The sequence below is a fragment of the Macaca fascicularis genome, chromosome 16, assembly GCF_037993035.2.
Source record: "Macaca fascicularis isolate 582-1 chromosome 16, T2T-MFA8v1.1".
Lineage (NCBI taxonomy): Eukaryota > Metazoa > Chordata > Mammalia > Primates > Cercopithecidae > Macaca > Macaca fascicularis.
Window position 1 is genome coordinate 86961909 of NC_088390.1, and position 16137 is coordinate 86978045.

Here is a 16137-nt window from a genome sequence, read left to right on the forward strand (position 1 = left end):
GGGATTACAGGCTTGAGCCACCGCGCCCGGCCTTTTTTTTTTTTTTTTTTTTGAGACAGAGTCTTGCTTGATTGCCCAGGCTGGAGTGCAGTGGTGCGATCTCAGCTCACTGCAGCCTCAAACTCCTGGGCTCAAGTGATCCTCCTACCTCAGCCTCCTGAGTGGTTGGTACTACAGATGCATGTCATCATGCCTGGCTAATTTAAACATTTTTGTTGTTGTTGTTGTTGTTGAGGCCAGGCGTGGTGGCTCATGCCTGTAATCCTAGCACTTTGGGAGGCTGAGGCAGGTGGATCACCTGAGGTCAAAAGTCCGAGACCAGCCTGGCAAAGAGTCCTGCCTCAGCCTCCCAAGTAGCTGGGACTACAGGCACCCACCACCACGCCCGGCTAATTTTTTGTATTTTTAGTAGAGATGAGGTTTCACCGTGTTAGCCAGGATGGTCTCGATCTCCTAAACTCATGATCTACCCGCCTCGGCCTCCCAAAGTGCTGGGATTACAGGTGTGAGCCACTGCGCCTGGCCAAGGGTCAGATCTTGATGTCCAACATTGGTTATGGGAGCAACAAAAAAACAAAGCCCATGCTGCCCACTGGCTTCCGGAAGTTCATGGTCTACAACGTCAGGGAGCTTGCTGCTGATGTGCAACAAAGCTTACTGCGCTGAGATCGCTCACAGCGTTCCTCCAGGAACCGCGAAGCCATCGTGGAAAGAGCCGCCCAGCTGGCTGTCAGAGTCACTGTCCCCCATGCCAGGCTGCGCAGCGAAGAAAATGAGTAGACACATGTGCGTGTTTGGTGTTTAAATAAAACTGTAAAAACTGCAAAAAAAAAAAAAAAAAAAAAAAAAAAGTGCAGATTCTGAATCCCAGTCTCCCTGCTCCCCGATCTGGGGGTCTGGGGTGGAAGCTGGGCATCCTGATTTTTAGTTTCCTGGGCGATTCTGACCACCTGGTGGGTTTGGACTTCAACGTGCTCACTTAGAATTTCTTTCTTTTCTTTCTTTCTTTTTTGAGACGGAATCTCACTCTGTCGTCCAGGCTGGAGTGCAGTGGCGCAATCTTGGCTCACTGCAAGCTCTGCCTTCCGGGTGCCCGCCACCACGTCCGGCTAATTTTTTGTATTCTTTAGTAGAGACGGGGTTTCACCGTGTCAGCCAGGATGGTCTCGATCTCCTGACCTCGTGATCCACCCGTAATCCCAGCACTTTGGGAGGCTGAGGCGGGCGGATCACGAGGTCAGGAGATCGAGACCATCCTGGCTGACACGGTGAAACCCCGTCTCTACTAAAAATACAAAAAATTAGCCGGGCGTGGTGGTGCGCGAGGCTGAGACAGGAGAAAAGAAATTTACAAAGGATAAACTGCTCAGCAAATGAAACAGATTAAACAAAGAATTGTATTCGATGAATTTTTTTTTTTCATCGAATCTTGCTTCGGACCCTTCTTCATCTGAAGAGTCTTGCTCAGTCTCCCAGGCTGGAGTGCAGTGGCCTGATCTTAGCTCACTGCAACCTCTGCCTCCCCGGTTCAAGCGATTCTCCTACCTCAGCCTCCCGAGTAGGTGGGACTACAGGTGTGCGCCACCACGCACAGATAATTTTTGTATTTTTAGTAGAGACGGAGGTTTCACCATGTTGGCCAGGCTGGTCTCGATCTCTTGACCTTGTGATCTGCTTGCCTCAGCCTCCCAAAGTGTTGGGATTACAGGCGTGAGCCACTGCGCCCAGCCTTTCACTTGGTTTTCTATGAAAAAGAGAAAATCTGATTGACACTGTGGAAGATACTACATTAAAAAAAAAAAAAAAAAGTACTATATTTTCTAATATTATCAGTGTTTTTTCCTGAAGCTTTTGCCGCTTTTTCAAAATCTGGAAGAAACAAGGCGGTTGATTCCTCTAATTTCAGGAGCATGTAGCTTCATTTATAATAATGTTTTTGAAAAAATAAATTAAACCGACAGTTTCATTTGTAGGACTGACTTTAATAACACGCCTCTACTGAACAAATGGCGATTAACTGGGGAAAACGGAATTACGGTAACCGGGGTAATGGGGTCAGGGACTCCCTTTCCTTCGCTGCTTGTTGGGTGGCGCGGCGAGAACGCTCTGAGGAGGTTTGGTCTGTCGGCCACGCCGTAGGCCGCGGTGCATTCTGGGTCCTGGCAATATGGCGTCCTCCTTGATGTGCTGATGAGATGAGTTTCCCTGTAGCTCCAAACCAGAGGGCAAAGCTCCCCTGACCCAATAAGCCCTCATTGTCCGTTTTCTCCGTGGTTCCGTGTCGCCCGTTTCTCAGGACTCGTTCTCAGGCAGGAGAGAGCCTCGGGGCTGAAGGCCAGGACCAGCCAGGCCGCGCGGACCTGAGGTTGAGGAACCGGGTGCGGGCGAGCACGATGGGCCGGTCCTGGCTCTGGTTGCGGCAGCTCAGACGAGTGCGGGACCCGCAGGGCTGAGAGTGGCTGGAGGAGACCCAGGGCCCTTTGAACCCGATCCCTTGGCCGGAGACCTCGGCCCAGTGGGCGAACCGGCACCAAGAGCGGCCTGCCTGTCCTCGGAACTGCTGAGGCGTTGGAGGCCGAGAGCAGGGTCATCGTGAGGCCTGAAGTCTCTTACGCTTTTGACAGCTCCGCTCGCAGCCCCTCTGGAAACGTGCAGCCCCAGGAGCAGCCAGTGGCTTGGGACTTGGGCTGGTGTGTGTCTGCGGAGCTTCTTGGGCTGCCCCATTTCCTAGCGGCCCCCACCTCCCCACTTCCCGCCCAGAGTTAGAGATAAGGATCTCAGACTTTTTGCCTGAGTAAGGGTCTCCGCACTCTCCATCCATTTGTTTTTCGATTCCCCGTTTTTCTGTTTCTTATTTCACCAATTCTGGTACACGCTAGTTTTTAAGGCTGGAGGTTCTTGAGCGCTTGCTGCCAAGGACTCCCCCACCCCCTCCCCCACTGATGGAGTCCGAAATGCTGCAGTCGCCTCTTCTGGGCCTGGGGGAGGAAGATGAGGCTGATCTTACAGACTGGAACCTACCTTTGGCTTTTATGAAAAAGAGGCACTGTGAGAAAATTGAAGGCTCCAAATCCTTAGCTCAAAGCTGGAGGATGAAGGATCGGGTAAGTGGATTCTGAAGGCACCCCTTGAACTTGGTAGTTTTTCCAACAAAGAAAGTTTACAGCCTGAAAAGTGTCCTTGGGAAAGCGCCGACATTTCCCCCCAGCCACACGTTGTAAGTCAATTAGAAAGCAAAAGCCATTTCAGACTGCAGTTTTTGGCTGAAAATGGGAAAGGCTGTTTTAATTAGTCGTTATTCACTGGGTAGTGTTAATTCAATTCCAACTAAGTTCTGATTCAGATAATAAAAGTTAAGCAAATTTGAAATACAGCATTGCGAGTATTTACATGCTCTTCGGCATACTACTTTGTTCTGTTAACACTTAGAGGAAGGGCAACGTGCGATATAATGCTTATACCCACATAATTAGTCTACTTTGTAAAATTTCCAAGCTGGGTGAAGTGCAGAAGTCTGATATACTATGCTAGGAAACGAGATTACTGGAAAATGTTCAACTAGTAACAAATTAGTGCAAAGTTATTTTAAAGTTACAGTGAACTTCATTCTAGTCTTCTCAACAATTTGTCTTGAAGCTAGACTTTCCTCCTTTTATGTAGGGTCCTGTTGCTGTAACTTGGAGACAGGATTTCTTTAATCGTGAGTTAGGGTATGAGGCATTGAGTGCAGGTTTCAGGTTGTCCTCATGGTGTTGGAGTGTGGAGAGTGATTCACAAGCAGCTGGTAGGAAAGAAAACAGCTGAATTTTGTTGAATTTATCCTTCATAAGATACCATCTATTTCCTGGTCTCAAAAGCAAAAGGGTGGTACTGCTTCTCATGTATGCACACTTATAATTTGTCTTTTTGTAAGTTATGTTCTCCCTCCAGGCTGCTTTTATTTATTTGCACGTTTCAGTGGTATAAAAGAGGAAGTTGGTGTTACAAGGTTTGATTTCCTTTAGGCTTATGTATATGTTTATGGAATATTATTGTTTTTTCATATATGATGATGAACATATATAAGATTACACTTCTGGGCTGGGCGCGGTGGCTCACACCTGTAATCCCAGCACTTTGGGAGGCCAAGGCGGGTGGATCACCTGAGGTCAGGAGTTTGAGACCAGCCTGGCCAACATGGTGAAACCCTGTCTCTACTAAAAATACCAAAATTAGCCGGGCTTGATGGCAGCTGCCTGTAATCCCAGCTACTCGAGAAGCTGAGGCTGGAGAATCGCTTAAACCTGGGAGGCAGGGGTTGCAGTGAGCTGAGATCATACCATTACACTCTAGCCTAGGAGACAGAATGAGACTCTGTCTCAAAAATAAATAAATAAATAAATAAAGATTACACTGCTGGTAACTCTAGTCAGTCAGTAGTAAGCAGTACTTTAGTTACTGATTTGGCTTACTTCTAAAAGATTAGAAAAATTTGTTTCATCGAAAAGCAGTTTAAGGAGTTAAATAAGTTAGACATTGGGGGAGGTTGTATATTCTATCTTATGGACATCTTTAGTAGTAATTATATAGTTAAAAGCTTTTGTGGTTGCTATACATATATGAAAATACTTTTTTTTTTTAAAATTCTGTGTAGAGGGCAGTTTTTTTTTTTCTTTTGAAATGTGGTTCCCTCTGCTGTCCTAAACCTATGTTCCAACTGTTCGAAACTGATTAATGGGTATATATTTGATCTTTTAATTAAAACATTAATTTGTGAATGATCAACATTCCATAATAAGCTTTTCACAGATTGTTAAGAGAAACAAGTTCTGTGACTCTTAGTAACTACTGAGATTGTTGCTTAGAAAGCAGCTGGGGAGGAAGTTTGCTGTATCTGTTTTTCAGTGGAGAAAATCAGCAGCTAACATCTTCAGTTGAGTTTGTGGGAGTTTGGAATCTTGTCATCTCTTCCCTCAGGTCAGACCTTGATGGACCGTTTCACACACCCTATAGGACAGAAGTTGCAAACTCAAATGATACTAAGAGTGAGAAGGTAGCATAAGTGAATGAAACAGGCCACATTTAAGAAGAATAATGGCATAGGTTCACAGATAAAGATAAATGGCAGCTGACATTTGACACAGTGTGTGTGACAGTTTCTGGAGGGTGGGAACGGGAGCTCCCTGATGCCGTAACTGAAGGCAACTGGGCCTTGGCCAGGCCTCTCTCTTTCTTTGTCTTTGAGAAGCCAGCAAACTTTTATTTTTTTAAATGTAAAGTCTTCCAATTTGTAAATATTCTTACTAATTCAGATATATTACCAAACACGTTGTAGTCCAACACTGTAGGCTGAACAAACCCCATTTGTGGAGTGTTTTTCTGTTTCTTTTCTTTTTTTTTTTTTTTTGAGACAGGGTCTTGCTCTGTCATCCAGGCTGGAGTACAGTGGTGAGATCACACGGCTCACTGCAGCCTCGACCTCCTGGGCCCAAATGATCCTCCCACCTCAGCCTCCCCAGTAGCGAGACCATAAGTGTGCGCCACTATGCCTGGGGTTGGGGAGTCTCACTGTGTTGCGCAGGCTGGTCTTGAACTCCTGGGCTCAAGCAGTCCTCCTGCCTTGGCCTCCAAAAATGCTAGGATTATAGGCGTGAGCCAACATGCTCAACCTGGGGTAGTTTTTTTTTTTTTTTTTTTTTTTTTTTTGAGATGGAGTTTCGTTCTTGTTGCCCAGGCTGGAGTGCAGTGGTACGATCTTGGCTCACTGCAACCTCCACCTACCAGGATCAAGCTATTCTCCTGTCTCAGCCTCCCAAGTAGCTGGGATTACAGGCGCCTGGCTAAATTTAAAAAATATTTTTAATAGAGATGGTGTTTCACCATGTTGACTAGGCTGGTCTTGAACTACTGACTTGAGGTCATCTACCTGCCTCAGCCTCCCAAAGTGCTGGGATTACAGGTGTGAGCCACAGCGCCTGGCCCTGGGGAATTTTTTGACTAGTGGGTTACCTACGTAAGAACTCTGTTACCCAGGCCTCCAGACCACACTGTCTCACTGTGCTGGAGGTGGCCTCCAGTCTGGTGGAGCAGCATGACTGTAAAGTGAAATGCGTGAGTGTGGTTGTTCTATGCTAGGAGCTACATCAACTCCTTCCTGGTGGCCATTGACTGTCCTAAATGCAAGCTGAGATTTTGCTTCTTGTGACTAACGTGCAATTCCATACACTTTTATTTTGTAGATATAGTAATGACTACTCACTGGCATCCTATTTAGTGGCCTTGCTACAGATCCCTAAAGTTGACATCTTTACCAAAGCTGACTGACTGATGATTCCTAAGAAGTTTTTTTTGCTCTTCAACATCTGGCATCCTTCCAGAGCGACAGACCATGCCCGCTGGCAGTTGGGACGCCTGCCATCTTTGTTTTCAATCAGTCTTGGTTTTCAAATGCCACTTTTACCACATTTTAATTTCTAAGTTAATTTCTAAGTTAACTTCTAAGTTTCTAATTTTAAACTGTTAGTTTAAAATTATTATTATCAAGTTAGTTTGTTGTTTGGTTAATTCTGCTATTTATAGTGAATGAGGCATGCATGCATCCATAGTGTTTTTAGCTTACAGTTTTCAAATAATTAGACGTATATGAATTGTAGTTCAGAATGAATCATTCACAGACCTTTGGCTAAAACATATATGTATATATCTCCCCTATTTGTGTTTTTGGCTCACTGCAACCTCCGCCTCCTGGGTTCAAGCAATTCTCCTGCCTCTGCCTCCTGAGTAGCTGGGACTACAGGCGCCCGCCACCAGGCCCGGCTAATTTTTTTTGTATTTTTATTAGAGACGGAGTTTCACCATGTTGGCCAGGCTGGTCTCAAACTCCTCACCTCAGGTGATCCACCCACCTTGGCCTTGCAAAGTGCTGAGATTATAGGTGTGAGCCACCACGCCTGGTCTAACTGTGATACTTTATAATCACAGAGCTCATTTTCCTACTGGAAAGTGGGTAGTGGGGATAAGTGGTCTCAGATGACTCTTTTGCCTGGAATATGTGGGCTGGAATCAGGGATGCTTGAGAGCTGTTGCTCTGAAAGTGTTGACAGACATGCTATGTCTACACGCATGTAGACTGGCAGACATACTGTCTACATGCAGGTGGCACTCCGGCAGACATGTTCTGTGTACACGTGTGTGGGGTCATTGCCAGACACACTATTTCCATGCATGTGGAGGACCACTGACAGGCATGGTATGTCTACATGTGTAGGGGATGTAACGGTAAGATGAAGAAGACTATTTTGTAAACCATTCTCTAGGCTCAGTTGCATTGCTCTGTAGCCATACTTTGCGTAGGTCATGGAGGAAGCAGAGTAGATCTGTTCAGCTAATACATGGACTGCCAAAGGTTTAGGCGGCCTTTTCCACAAGGGTAATAGCGATCCTTCATAATCCTACACTACCCCCTCTGCTTTCCTCACCTCGCGTCCTCTCCACGTCTCAGCTGCGCCCTGTTCCACTCCCCTGAGACTGCTCTCCACATGGCCCCGGTTTGTTGCTAAATCGAAAGTTCTCTTCTCTGTCCTTATTTCACCTTTCAGCAGCATCCCACAACATGGACCATTGCCTCTTCATAAAGCTCTTCCCTCACTTGCTTCTGTGCCTTCACGAAACTTGGATTTTCCTCTTAGGTCACTAGTTGTTCCTTCTCAGACTCCTTTGCTACCCGACACCTAAATGCAGGGGCACCCCAGGAATTGATCTCGGACTCCATTCTCTGTTCTGGGTGTGCCCCTCCCTAGCAGATCTCATCAGGGCCCAGGATTTTAAATACTGTCTACACACCAGTGATGCTTAAACCCCCAATCTTTAGTTCTGATCAGGCCTGAAATTTCTGTCTCCGATGCCTACCTATTGCCTGCTTTTTCTTAGTTTTCTCCATCACCACTTGCCACAACCACCATCCACTCAGTTGTTCAAGCTGTAAGTTTAGAGTTTATCCTTAATTATTTCCTTTCCCTCTCTTTATCGCCTCATCCAATTCATTAGAACCCATCAGCGTTACTTCCAAAGCATGTCTTACATTGGCCTGCTTCATTTTGTCTCCACTGCTGCAGCCCCAGTTCAGGCAGCCGCTGTCTCTTGTCTGGGTACTCCATTCATGTCCTGACTGGTTTCCCTATGTCCATTCTTGCCCTAAAACCAGTTTTTCACATAGCAGTCAGAGGAATCTTTTATTTTTATTTATTTTGAAATCCTGTCACTCAGGCTGGAGTACAGTGGTGTGATCTCGGCTCACTGCAACCTCCGCCTCCCGAATTCAAGAGATTCTCATGCCTCAGCCTCCCGAGTAGCTGGGACTACCAGTGCATGACACCACGCCCGGCTAATTTTTTGTATTTTTCATAGAGATGGGATTTCACCATGTTGGCCAGGCTGGTCTTGAACTCCTGAGCTCAAGTGATCCTCCCACCTCGGCCTCCCAAAGTGCTGGATTACAGGCGTGAGCCATCGCAGCTGGCCAGAGGGATTTTTTGAAAGTGTGAATCGATTCTGTTACTTCCTTACTGGTGGTCTCCATTGGCTTTCTCTGTGCTTAAAGTAGAACGCAGACTCCTCTTGCTGGTTCACAAAGCCTTCATGATTTGGCCTCTGCCTGCCTTTTCTGCTTCTTGGATAGAAACTCCTGGAATGCTTTTCTCTCTGATCTTTGCACACCTGGCTCCTTCTCGTCGTTCATACTTAGCATCTAGGTCCCTTCCTCAGAGAGGCCCGCCATCACCCCATCTGAAGCAGCCACCCTATCACTCATAATCCATCATGCTGGCTCTTTATTTCTCTGATATTTTTCTCCCTGCTTCCTCCTGGAGATGTGCGCTTTTCATCATAAAGCAAGGACCTAGTCTAGTCTATGCTAGTCCATAGGACAGTGCTTGGCACATAGTAGGGCTTCAGTAAAACTATACTGATACAAAATTGATGGTTTACAAAGGGCTTCCACATACCTTATCTTTAAGGCTCAACAGCACCATAAATTACCTAGGGATCATTATCTCCGTGTTACTGCTGAGGTAACTGAGGTTTCAACTGAATGACTTGCCTAAAGTTACATAAGTAACATGGCCAGCAGTGAGAGGAAATGGAACCTGTCCAGAGGGAGAAACAAAGTTTAGTTCAAAATAAAACAAAACTGTATCATAATGTCTCAACTGAAAAACAGACCAACATTGGGCAGACAGAGAATGATGCTCAGTCTGCTCACAGCATGTGCCCTGTGCGCTGGGGCTTCCCCTAGACCATTGGAGGGATCCACAAGGTCAAAACTGTTTTCATAATAATGGAACACCACTGGCCTTTTCCACTCTGTTGATATCTGCACTGACAGTGCTAAAGTGACGAATCAAGACAGCAGTGCCCAGATGTACTAATAGTTCCGGATTTCTTTGTCATACACATGGAGAGAATGTCCTTGCTAATAAAGCAGTGAAAATGATGACTTTTACTAAATCTTGACTCTTGAGCACACATCTTTCTCAGACTGTGTGTGCTGCTGCTTCTGCTGCAGGCAAAGCCCAGTGGCTGCCTGGAGGAGGAGCATCTGCTGCCTTCATGGACACAGCATGCCCCAATGGAATCACCGACAGGCCCCCTCTGGATGTTCAGGCCTGTGTACTTGGCAGACGTGTTTCTGAAAATGAACTCAGTGAGCTGTCACTTCAAGGAATACAACTGACAGTATTTGTTGCCAGTCATGAAATTTGAACCTTCAAGTGAAAATTGGTTTTGGAAAACTTGTATCTGCTGCTGTGAACTTGGCAGCTTCCCAAGACTTAAAGATGTTTCCGTGAGATCCATAGTGATATTAATGAATGGAATTAATGTTGTAGAATGAAATGTGCCCACATTTGGAACATTAGCATAATTCAGTGAACCAGTATTTCCAGATGACCAATCCATGATATTACAAAATCGTCCGTGGGTAAAAGATCCATTCAATGTTAGACCAGTGGATTTTAATGTAATAGGGTACAAAAAGTTCACCAGTGGATAGGTGTTCTTGGTTTTGTTTTTTTTGAGACGGCGTCTTGCTCTGTTGCCCATGTTGGAGTGCAGTGGTGTGATCTCAGCTCAGGCCCTCCTATAGCTCCAGATTTCTAGTGCGTGTCCAGAGGGAGATGCACCACCCAGTAGCTCTTGTGCTGGGAGTGGAGGAACACCCAGCCTGTCTGAAGGAACGTCCACTCTGTCTGGCAAGGAGAAGGTGGCCAGAGGTTCAGCCAAGGTGGACAGCTCGTGGGCAATGTCCTGTCTCTCCAGGGCCCTGCTGCCTAGACAGACTGACAGACACGGTAGCACCAAATTATAATACACAGGTATAGGTATCAATCATAGTAATTACAGGTGAGAATGACATTATTATTGGGAGCATCTTGATTTCGTATTAAATAAGTAAATCATTTGCATTGAACTGCATTTATGAAAGAAATCATTCACATTGACCGGCATTAAACTCCCAGCAGCCAGTGACTTCATGTAGTTGGTGATGGGGAACTGCCCCAGGATTCCAGCTGGGGAGTTGTTGTGCATACATTTGTGTTTTGAAATGCCTTACTGGCTATGGATGGAGTGGGGCGATTGGAGAGGGGCGAGGCTGGAGGTGGGAGCACCAAGTGGAGAGGAGTTGTGCTAATCCAGGTGAGAAACCCTGGGGGCCGGGCTTGGTGGCTCACACTTGTAATTCCAGCACTTTGGGAGGCTGAGCTGGGAGGATGTAAAAAGTTTTTTTTTTTTAATCTAGAGAGATACTTTCTTTGTGGTTCCTGAGACTCACACGAGTGCTTGTGTGATTGTAAGGGGAGTGGCCTTACATGTGGCCACATAGCCACCGTCAGGGCCTCCTATTTCTCCAGAAGTCTGTCTCACCCCTCTCTGATCCCTCTACGGCATCCACAGACAACAAGATCTTTCTAAACACAGACGTATGCACAACGATTCCCTGGCTGGGATTCTGGGGCAGCTCCCCGTCACCAACTACATGCTGAGCCCAGGAATTTGAGACCAGCCTAAGCAACAAAGTGAGGCCCTGTCTCTACAAAAAGTAAAACATAAGCCGGACGTGGTGGTGCGCACCTGTGGTCCCAGCAACTCAGGAGGCTGAGGCCGGAGGCTCGCTTGAGCCTGGGAGGTTGAGGCTGCAGTAGTAAGCTATGATTGTGCTGCTGCACTCCAGCCTGAGTAATAGAGTGAGACCCTGCTTCAATAGAAACAGCAAAAAAAGAAACCTTGGGAGCCACAGAAGAGGCAGCTGCGGTAGGAATGGGCACTAGAGCATGGATCCTACTGATTTAAAGAAGGTAGAAATAGAGTGTGAAGTGGGTGGGTTCCAGTGGGCGGAGTTTGTGGGTCTAGTGTGGACCGGCTGGCTGGTACAGTTCAGCTCTTTTTATTTGCTCTTGAAGTGGATATACTTGTCATTAGTGAGTCTCATGTGAGTTTCAGGAGCCACAAAGAGACCATCTGCCTAGATTAAAAAAAGAAAACTTAAAACATGCTGGCTGGGCGCGGTGGCTCACACCTGTAATCCCAGCACTTTGGGAGGCTGAGGCAGGTGGATCACCTGAGGTCAGGAGTTTGAGACCAGCCTGGCCAACATGGTGAAACCCCGTCTCTACTAAAAATAACAAAAAATGAGCCAGGCATGGTGGTGGGTGCCTGTAATCTCAGCTACTTGGGAGGCTGAGGCAGGAGAATCGCTTGAACCCGGGAGGTGGCGGTTACAGTGAGCCAAGATCTTGCCACTGCACTCCAGCCCGGGTGATGGAGTGAAACTCCGTCTCATTGTTTTGTTCTGAAGAGCTGTGGAAGAGTCTTGAAATGGATACGAACACTTCCTCCTCATTATCACCCTGTGGAGTTCTAGAGCTAGAGTTTTAACAAGATAGCATGTGGATTACACACAGGATCTGTCCTCCAGGTTTCTGACTCTATCCTCCTCTTATTCAAATGACTTTAAAAAGGAATTTTGGAGGCTAAGGTGGGAGGATCACTTGAGGACAGGAGTTCAAGACCAGTCTGGTCAACATGGTGAAACCCCCGTCTCTACCAGAAATATAAAAATTAGTCAGGCGTGGTGGTGGACGCCTGTTATCCCAACTATTTGGGAGGCTGAGGTATGAGAATCACTTGAACCCGGGAGGTGGAGGTTGCAGTGAGCCAAGATCATGCCACTGCATTCCAGCCTGGGCGACAGAGCGAGACTTTGTTAAAAATCAATCAATCAGTCAATCAATCAATCAGTCCAAAAATAAAAAGGTATTTTGGTCATCTACAATACTTGTTTCAGGAGAGCTGAAGTTTGATACCTTTTCTAAGTCTAAATATATGGAAAATGGCCGGGCACAGTGGCTCACGCCTGTAATCCCAGCACTTTGGGAGGCCGAGGAGGGCAAATCACTTGAGGTCAGGAGTTCGAGACCAGCCTGGCCAACATGGTGAAACCCTGTTTCTACTAAAAATCCAAAAATCAGCTGGGCATGGTGGCAGATACCTGTAATCCCAGCTACTCTGGAGGTTGAGGCAGGAGAATCACTTGAACCCTGGAGGCAGAGGTTGCAGCGAGCCGAGATTGTGCCACTGCACTCCAGCCTGGGTGACAGAGCGAGACTCCGTCTCAAAAAATAATAATAAATAAGTACATAAATATATGGAAAATGCCATTCCAGTAAATATTTGGCATTATAAAGCAATGCTTTAACTGTGTTCTAGACTGGGGACAGTGGCTCATGCCTGTAATCCCAGCACTTTGGGAGGCTGAGGCGGGTGGATTATTTGAGCTCAGGAGTTTGAGACCAGACTGGGCAATGTGGTGAAACTCTGGCTCTACAAAATACGAAAAATTAGCCGGGCGTGGTGGCGTGCGCCTGTGGTCATAGCTACTCGGATAGCTGAGTCAAGGGGATGGTTTGAGTCAGGGAGGTCGAGGCTGCAGTGAGCTATGATCGTGTCACTGCCCTCCAGCCTGGGTGACAGAGCTACACCCTGTCTCAAAAAAATACCCTGAAACCTTTAAACTTGTCACGTACTGGTAGGTGTGACTCTGCAGAGAATTTTCATGCCTTTAGAGGCAGAACAGGAAACAGCTGAAGAGGAGACAGTCCCTAATAACAAGTTTGAATTTTACCCAGCTGTCGGTATATTTTTCAGGTGCGTTTATTGTTCTTGACTAGTACTTTTTGTATTTTAAAATGTTGATGTAATTTCAAACTGACAGGAAACTTGTAAGAATAGTATCATGAGCATCCCTATAGCCTTTGCCCAGGTTCCCAGATTGTTTACGTCTCGCATTGTTTACTGTCGCCCTCCATTTACATATTCAGATTGAGTTAGAGATGCCGTCCCCCTTCTACTCCTAAACACCGCATCTGTCTCCGCAGAGGAGGCTGTTTTCTTACGTAAGCACAGTGCAGTTGTGAGAGTCAGGACGTGTATCACGGACATGTGCTCCCGGCCCTCTGCAGTTCAGAAGGTCAGGTGTTGCTGTGTGCCCAGCACTGTCTTAATTATGTCCCGCCCGTCACCCAGGATCACGCGTCGCATTTGGTGGTTGTGTCTGTGTAGCCTACCTTAATCTAAAGGAGTCTCTCAGTCTGTTTTAGACTTTCTTGACCTTGATTTTTTTTAATTGTGGTGAATTTACCATCTCGACCTCTTTCAGCACACAGTTCAGTGGCAGTAAGCACACCCACATGCTTGTGCAGCCGCCACCAGCAGCCATCTCCAGAAGCTTTCCATCTTCCCACACTGAAACTGTCTCCATTAAACACCAACTCCCCATTCCCCTTCCCCAGCCCTTGGTAACCGCTGTTCCACTTTCTGTCTCTGTGAACTTGTTGGCCTTGCATGTTGTAGATTGTCCTGACTTTGAGCTGCCTGGTCTCTCCTCATCCTCACACTGAGGTGGGGCATTTGGGATAATGGTGCGTCTTTTTCCGTGAATCCCATCAGGAGCACACGGCGGTGCTCTGTCCCGGTGCTGTCATGCTCATTTGACCCGTTACCATCGAGCCCTTTCTTGCTGAGTGGCCGCCTCCTGGCTGATGCTGCCGTTCTGCCATACCTGTTTAGGAGCACGTCCTGGCTTTCCAGCATAGCCAGAGGGCCCGAGCTCACTCCGTGCCCTCCCTGCCCCAGTCCTGGAATTAGCCTTTCTCCAAGGAGCCTGGTTCCTGTTAGTGGCGAATGGCATTGAGAAGCCAAGAACGTGTGCATTGAAGAGCTGGGGCTGTGTGCCAGGCCCTTGGTATGGCACGCGTCTCCTGTTGGTTGGCCCTCTGAGCGGGAGAGAGGATGGCAGTCTCTGTGTCTTGTTTACCTCTGTTTCTCTGTGCATGCTGGAAACCATGGATGTGCAGAGAGCTCCAGTACAGCTCCTCACCATGATCTGTTCTGCCCTTCCCGCTTTTCCTGCTACCACTCCCTCCCCAGCCATGGGAAACCAGCTCCATTGTCCTCAGTTAATCACCGGCTCAGACCTGGAATGCACAGAAGGGAGCCTCCGAATGGCTAACCCTGGCCACTTGGGAAAGCAATGCTATAAGAGGTTGACTTCATTGTTTTCTGAGGTAAACGTTACATATGGTGAAATGCATAGACCCCAGCTATCTGAACAGTCGGCTCATGCTGTCTAAAAATAAGTGTCAGCATTAGTCAGTGTTTTGTGGGGAAATCGCTGTTGTTTTACATGGATGGCACTGCACGTAGGGTTGCATGGGGTGAAGGGGATGGAAGACATGGTCGTGGCCCTGTAGGAATTTACATCTTATTAGAGAAAAACAACATCCTTATATGCAGCTGAGTGAAAGCACAGTGCAGTCATGATCTATCTGTGTTTGAGTAACAAGGTAGTGATTCCAGGAATTCTGCTGCTGGCCGTTGAGATGGTGCCTGTTCTGTACCAGAGACTTGGCTGAGCGCCTTGCTGGATGGACTGTGGAGTCCATGGTGGCTGAGACGAAGATCTGTGTACTCAGGTGGAGTGGCTGGGGGAGCAGGGCGGAGGATGGACAATGAATTCACAAATGACTGATTTATAGAATTTAGTCATTCAGCTACTATCATCGAGCCCCTTCTCTGTGTCAGGCACTGGGCTAAGTGCTGCAGGTACCGTGGGGAGTAATTCTTGCCTTGAAGGCGTTTTCCAGTCTATCAGGGCAGATGGATGACAGTGCAGGAGGCAGCGTGTGAGGTGGCGGCAGCTGGACGGGCCGGACAGAGACAGGTCTTCTGGAGGTGGGAGCTCTAAGCCAGTAGCTGAAACAGAACGGAGGGGAGAGGGCGGAAAGTTCAGCCGGAGGAACCGGGATGTGCAGGAGCTGGGAGGTGAGTGAGTGGGGTCTTCAGGGAAACGCTGTTGGGGGCCCTCCTGCGAGGGGCCTTCCCTCGCACTGTGGGAGCCGGCTCATGCCTGCCCCGTGCTCTGTGCCGCCGTTCCCTTCCCATACTGCCACTCCCCAACACTTGGCTACGTGTTTGTTTTGTCTCCCCACTAGGATGTTGTATAGAGAACAGGGACTCTGTGTTCACCACTGTGTCCGAGGCTGTTCCCGGGGGCGACTGGCAGTCAATAGGTGATCAATAACTGTTTGTTGAGTCAAGGAAGGGAGCAGAGACCCTGAGAAGAGAAGAATTAAGACACCTGGGAACCGGCGGGCTAGATAGGACAGATCCTGACCGGCTTATAAGGCCACAGGAATTTGGATTTTATCTTAAGGACAAGTAAGAAAGCTTTTAAAGCAGGGTGGTGACATGTTCAGAATGGCATTTTATTTTATTTTTAATTTTTTTTGAGACAGGGTCTCACTGTTACTCAGGCTGGAGTGCAGTGGCGCAGTCACCGCTTACTGCAGCCTCGACCTCCCTGGTCTCAGGTGATTCTCCTGCCTCAGCCTTCTGAGTATCTGGGACTACAGGCATGTGCCACCATGCCTGAGTAATTTTTGTATTTTTTTGTAGAAACAGGGTTTCATCATGTTGGTCAGGCTGGTCTTGAACTCCTGGGCTCGAGTGATCCACCACCTCAGCCTCCTAAAGTGCTGGGATTACAGACGTGAGCCACCGCGCCCAGCCCAGGGGATGGCATTTTACAAAGATCTCTGGCTGCAG

General features: G+C 47.5%; 1 protein-coding gene across 4 annotated transcripts in view; it reads left to right on the plus strand.

The window, feature by feature from the left end:
* The first annotated feature begins 2147 nt into the window (after positions 1 to 2147).
* RPTOR (regulatory associated protein of MTOR complex 1) overlaps positions 2148 to 16137 on the plus strand; it is a 418470-nt gene continuing 404480 nt past the window's right edge. For all 4 annotated transcript variants that reach the window (XR_012426322.1, XM_005585210.5, XM_065532458.2 and 1 more), the window contains exon 1: positions 2148 to 3104. Coding sequence is in view for 2 of the 4 variants with exons in the window: in XM_005585210.5 (XP_005585267.1) it covers positions 2943 to 3104 (162 nt within the window). In the remaining 2 variants the exon portion in view is untranslated. The remainder of the gene's footprint in view (positions 3105 to 16137) is intronic.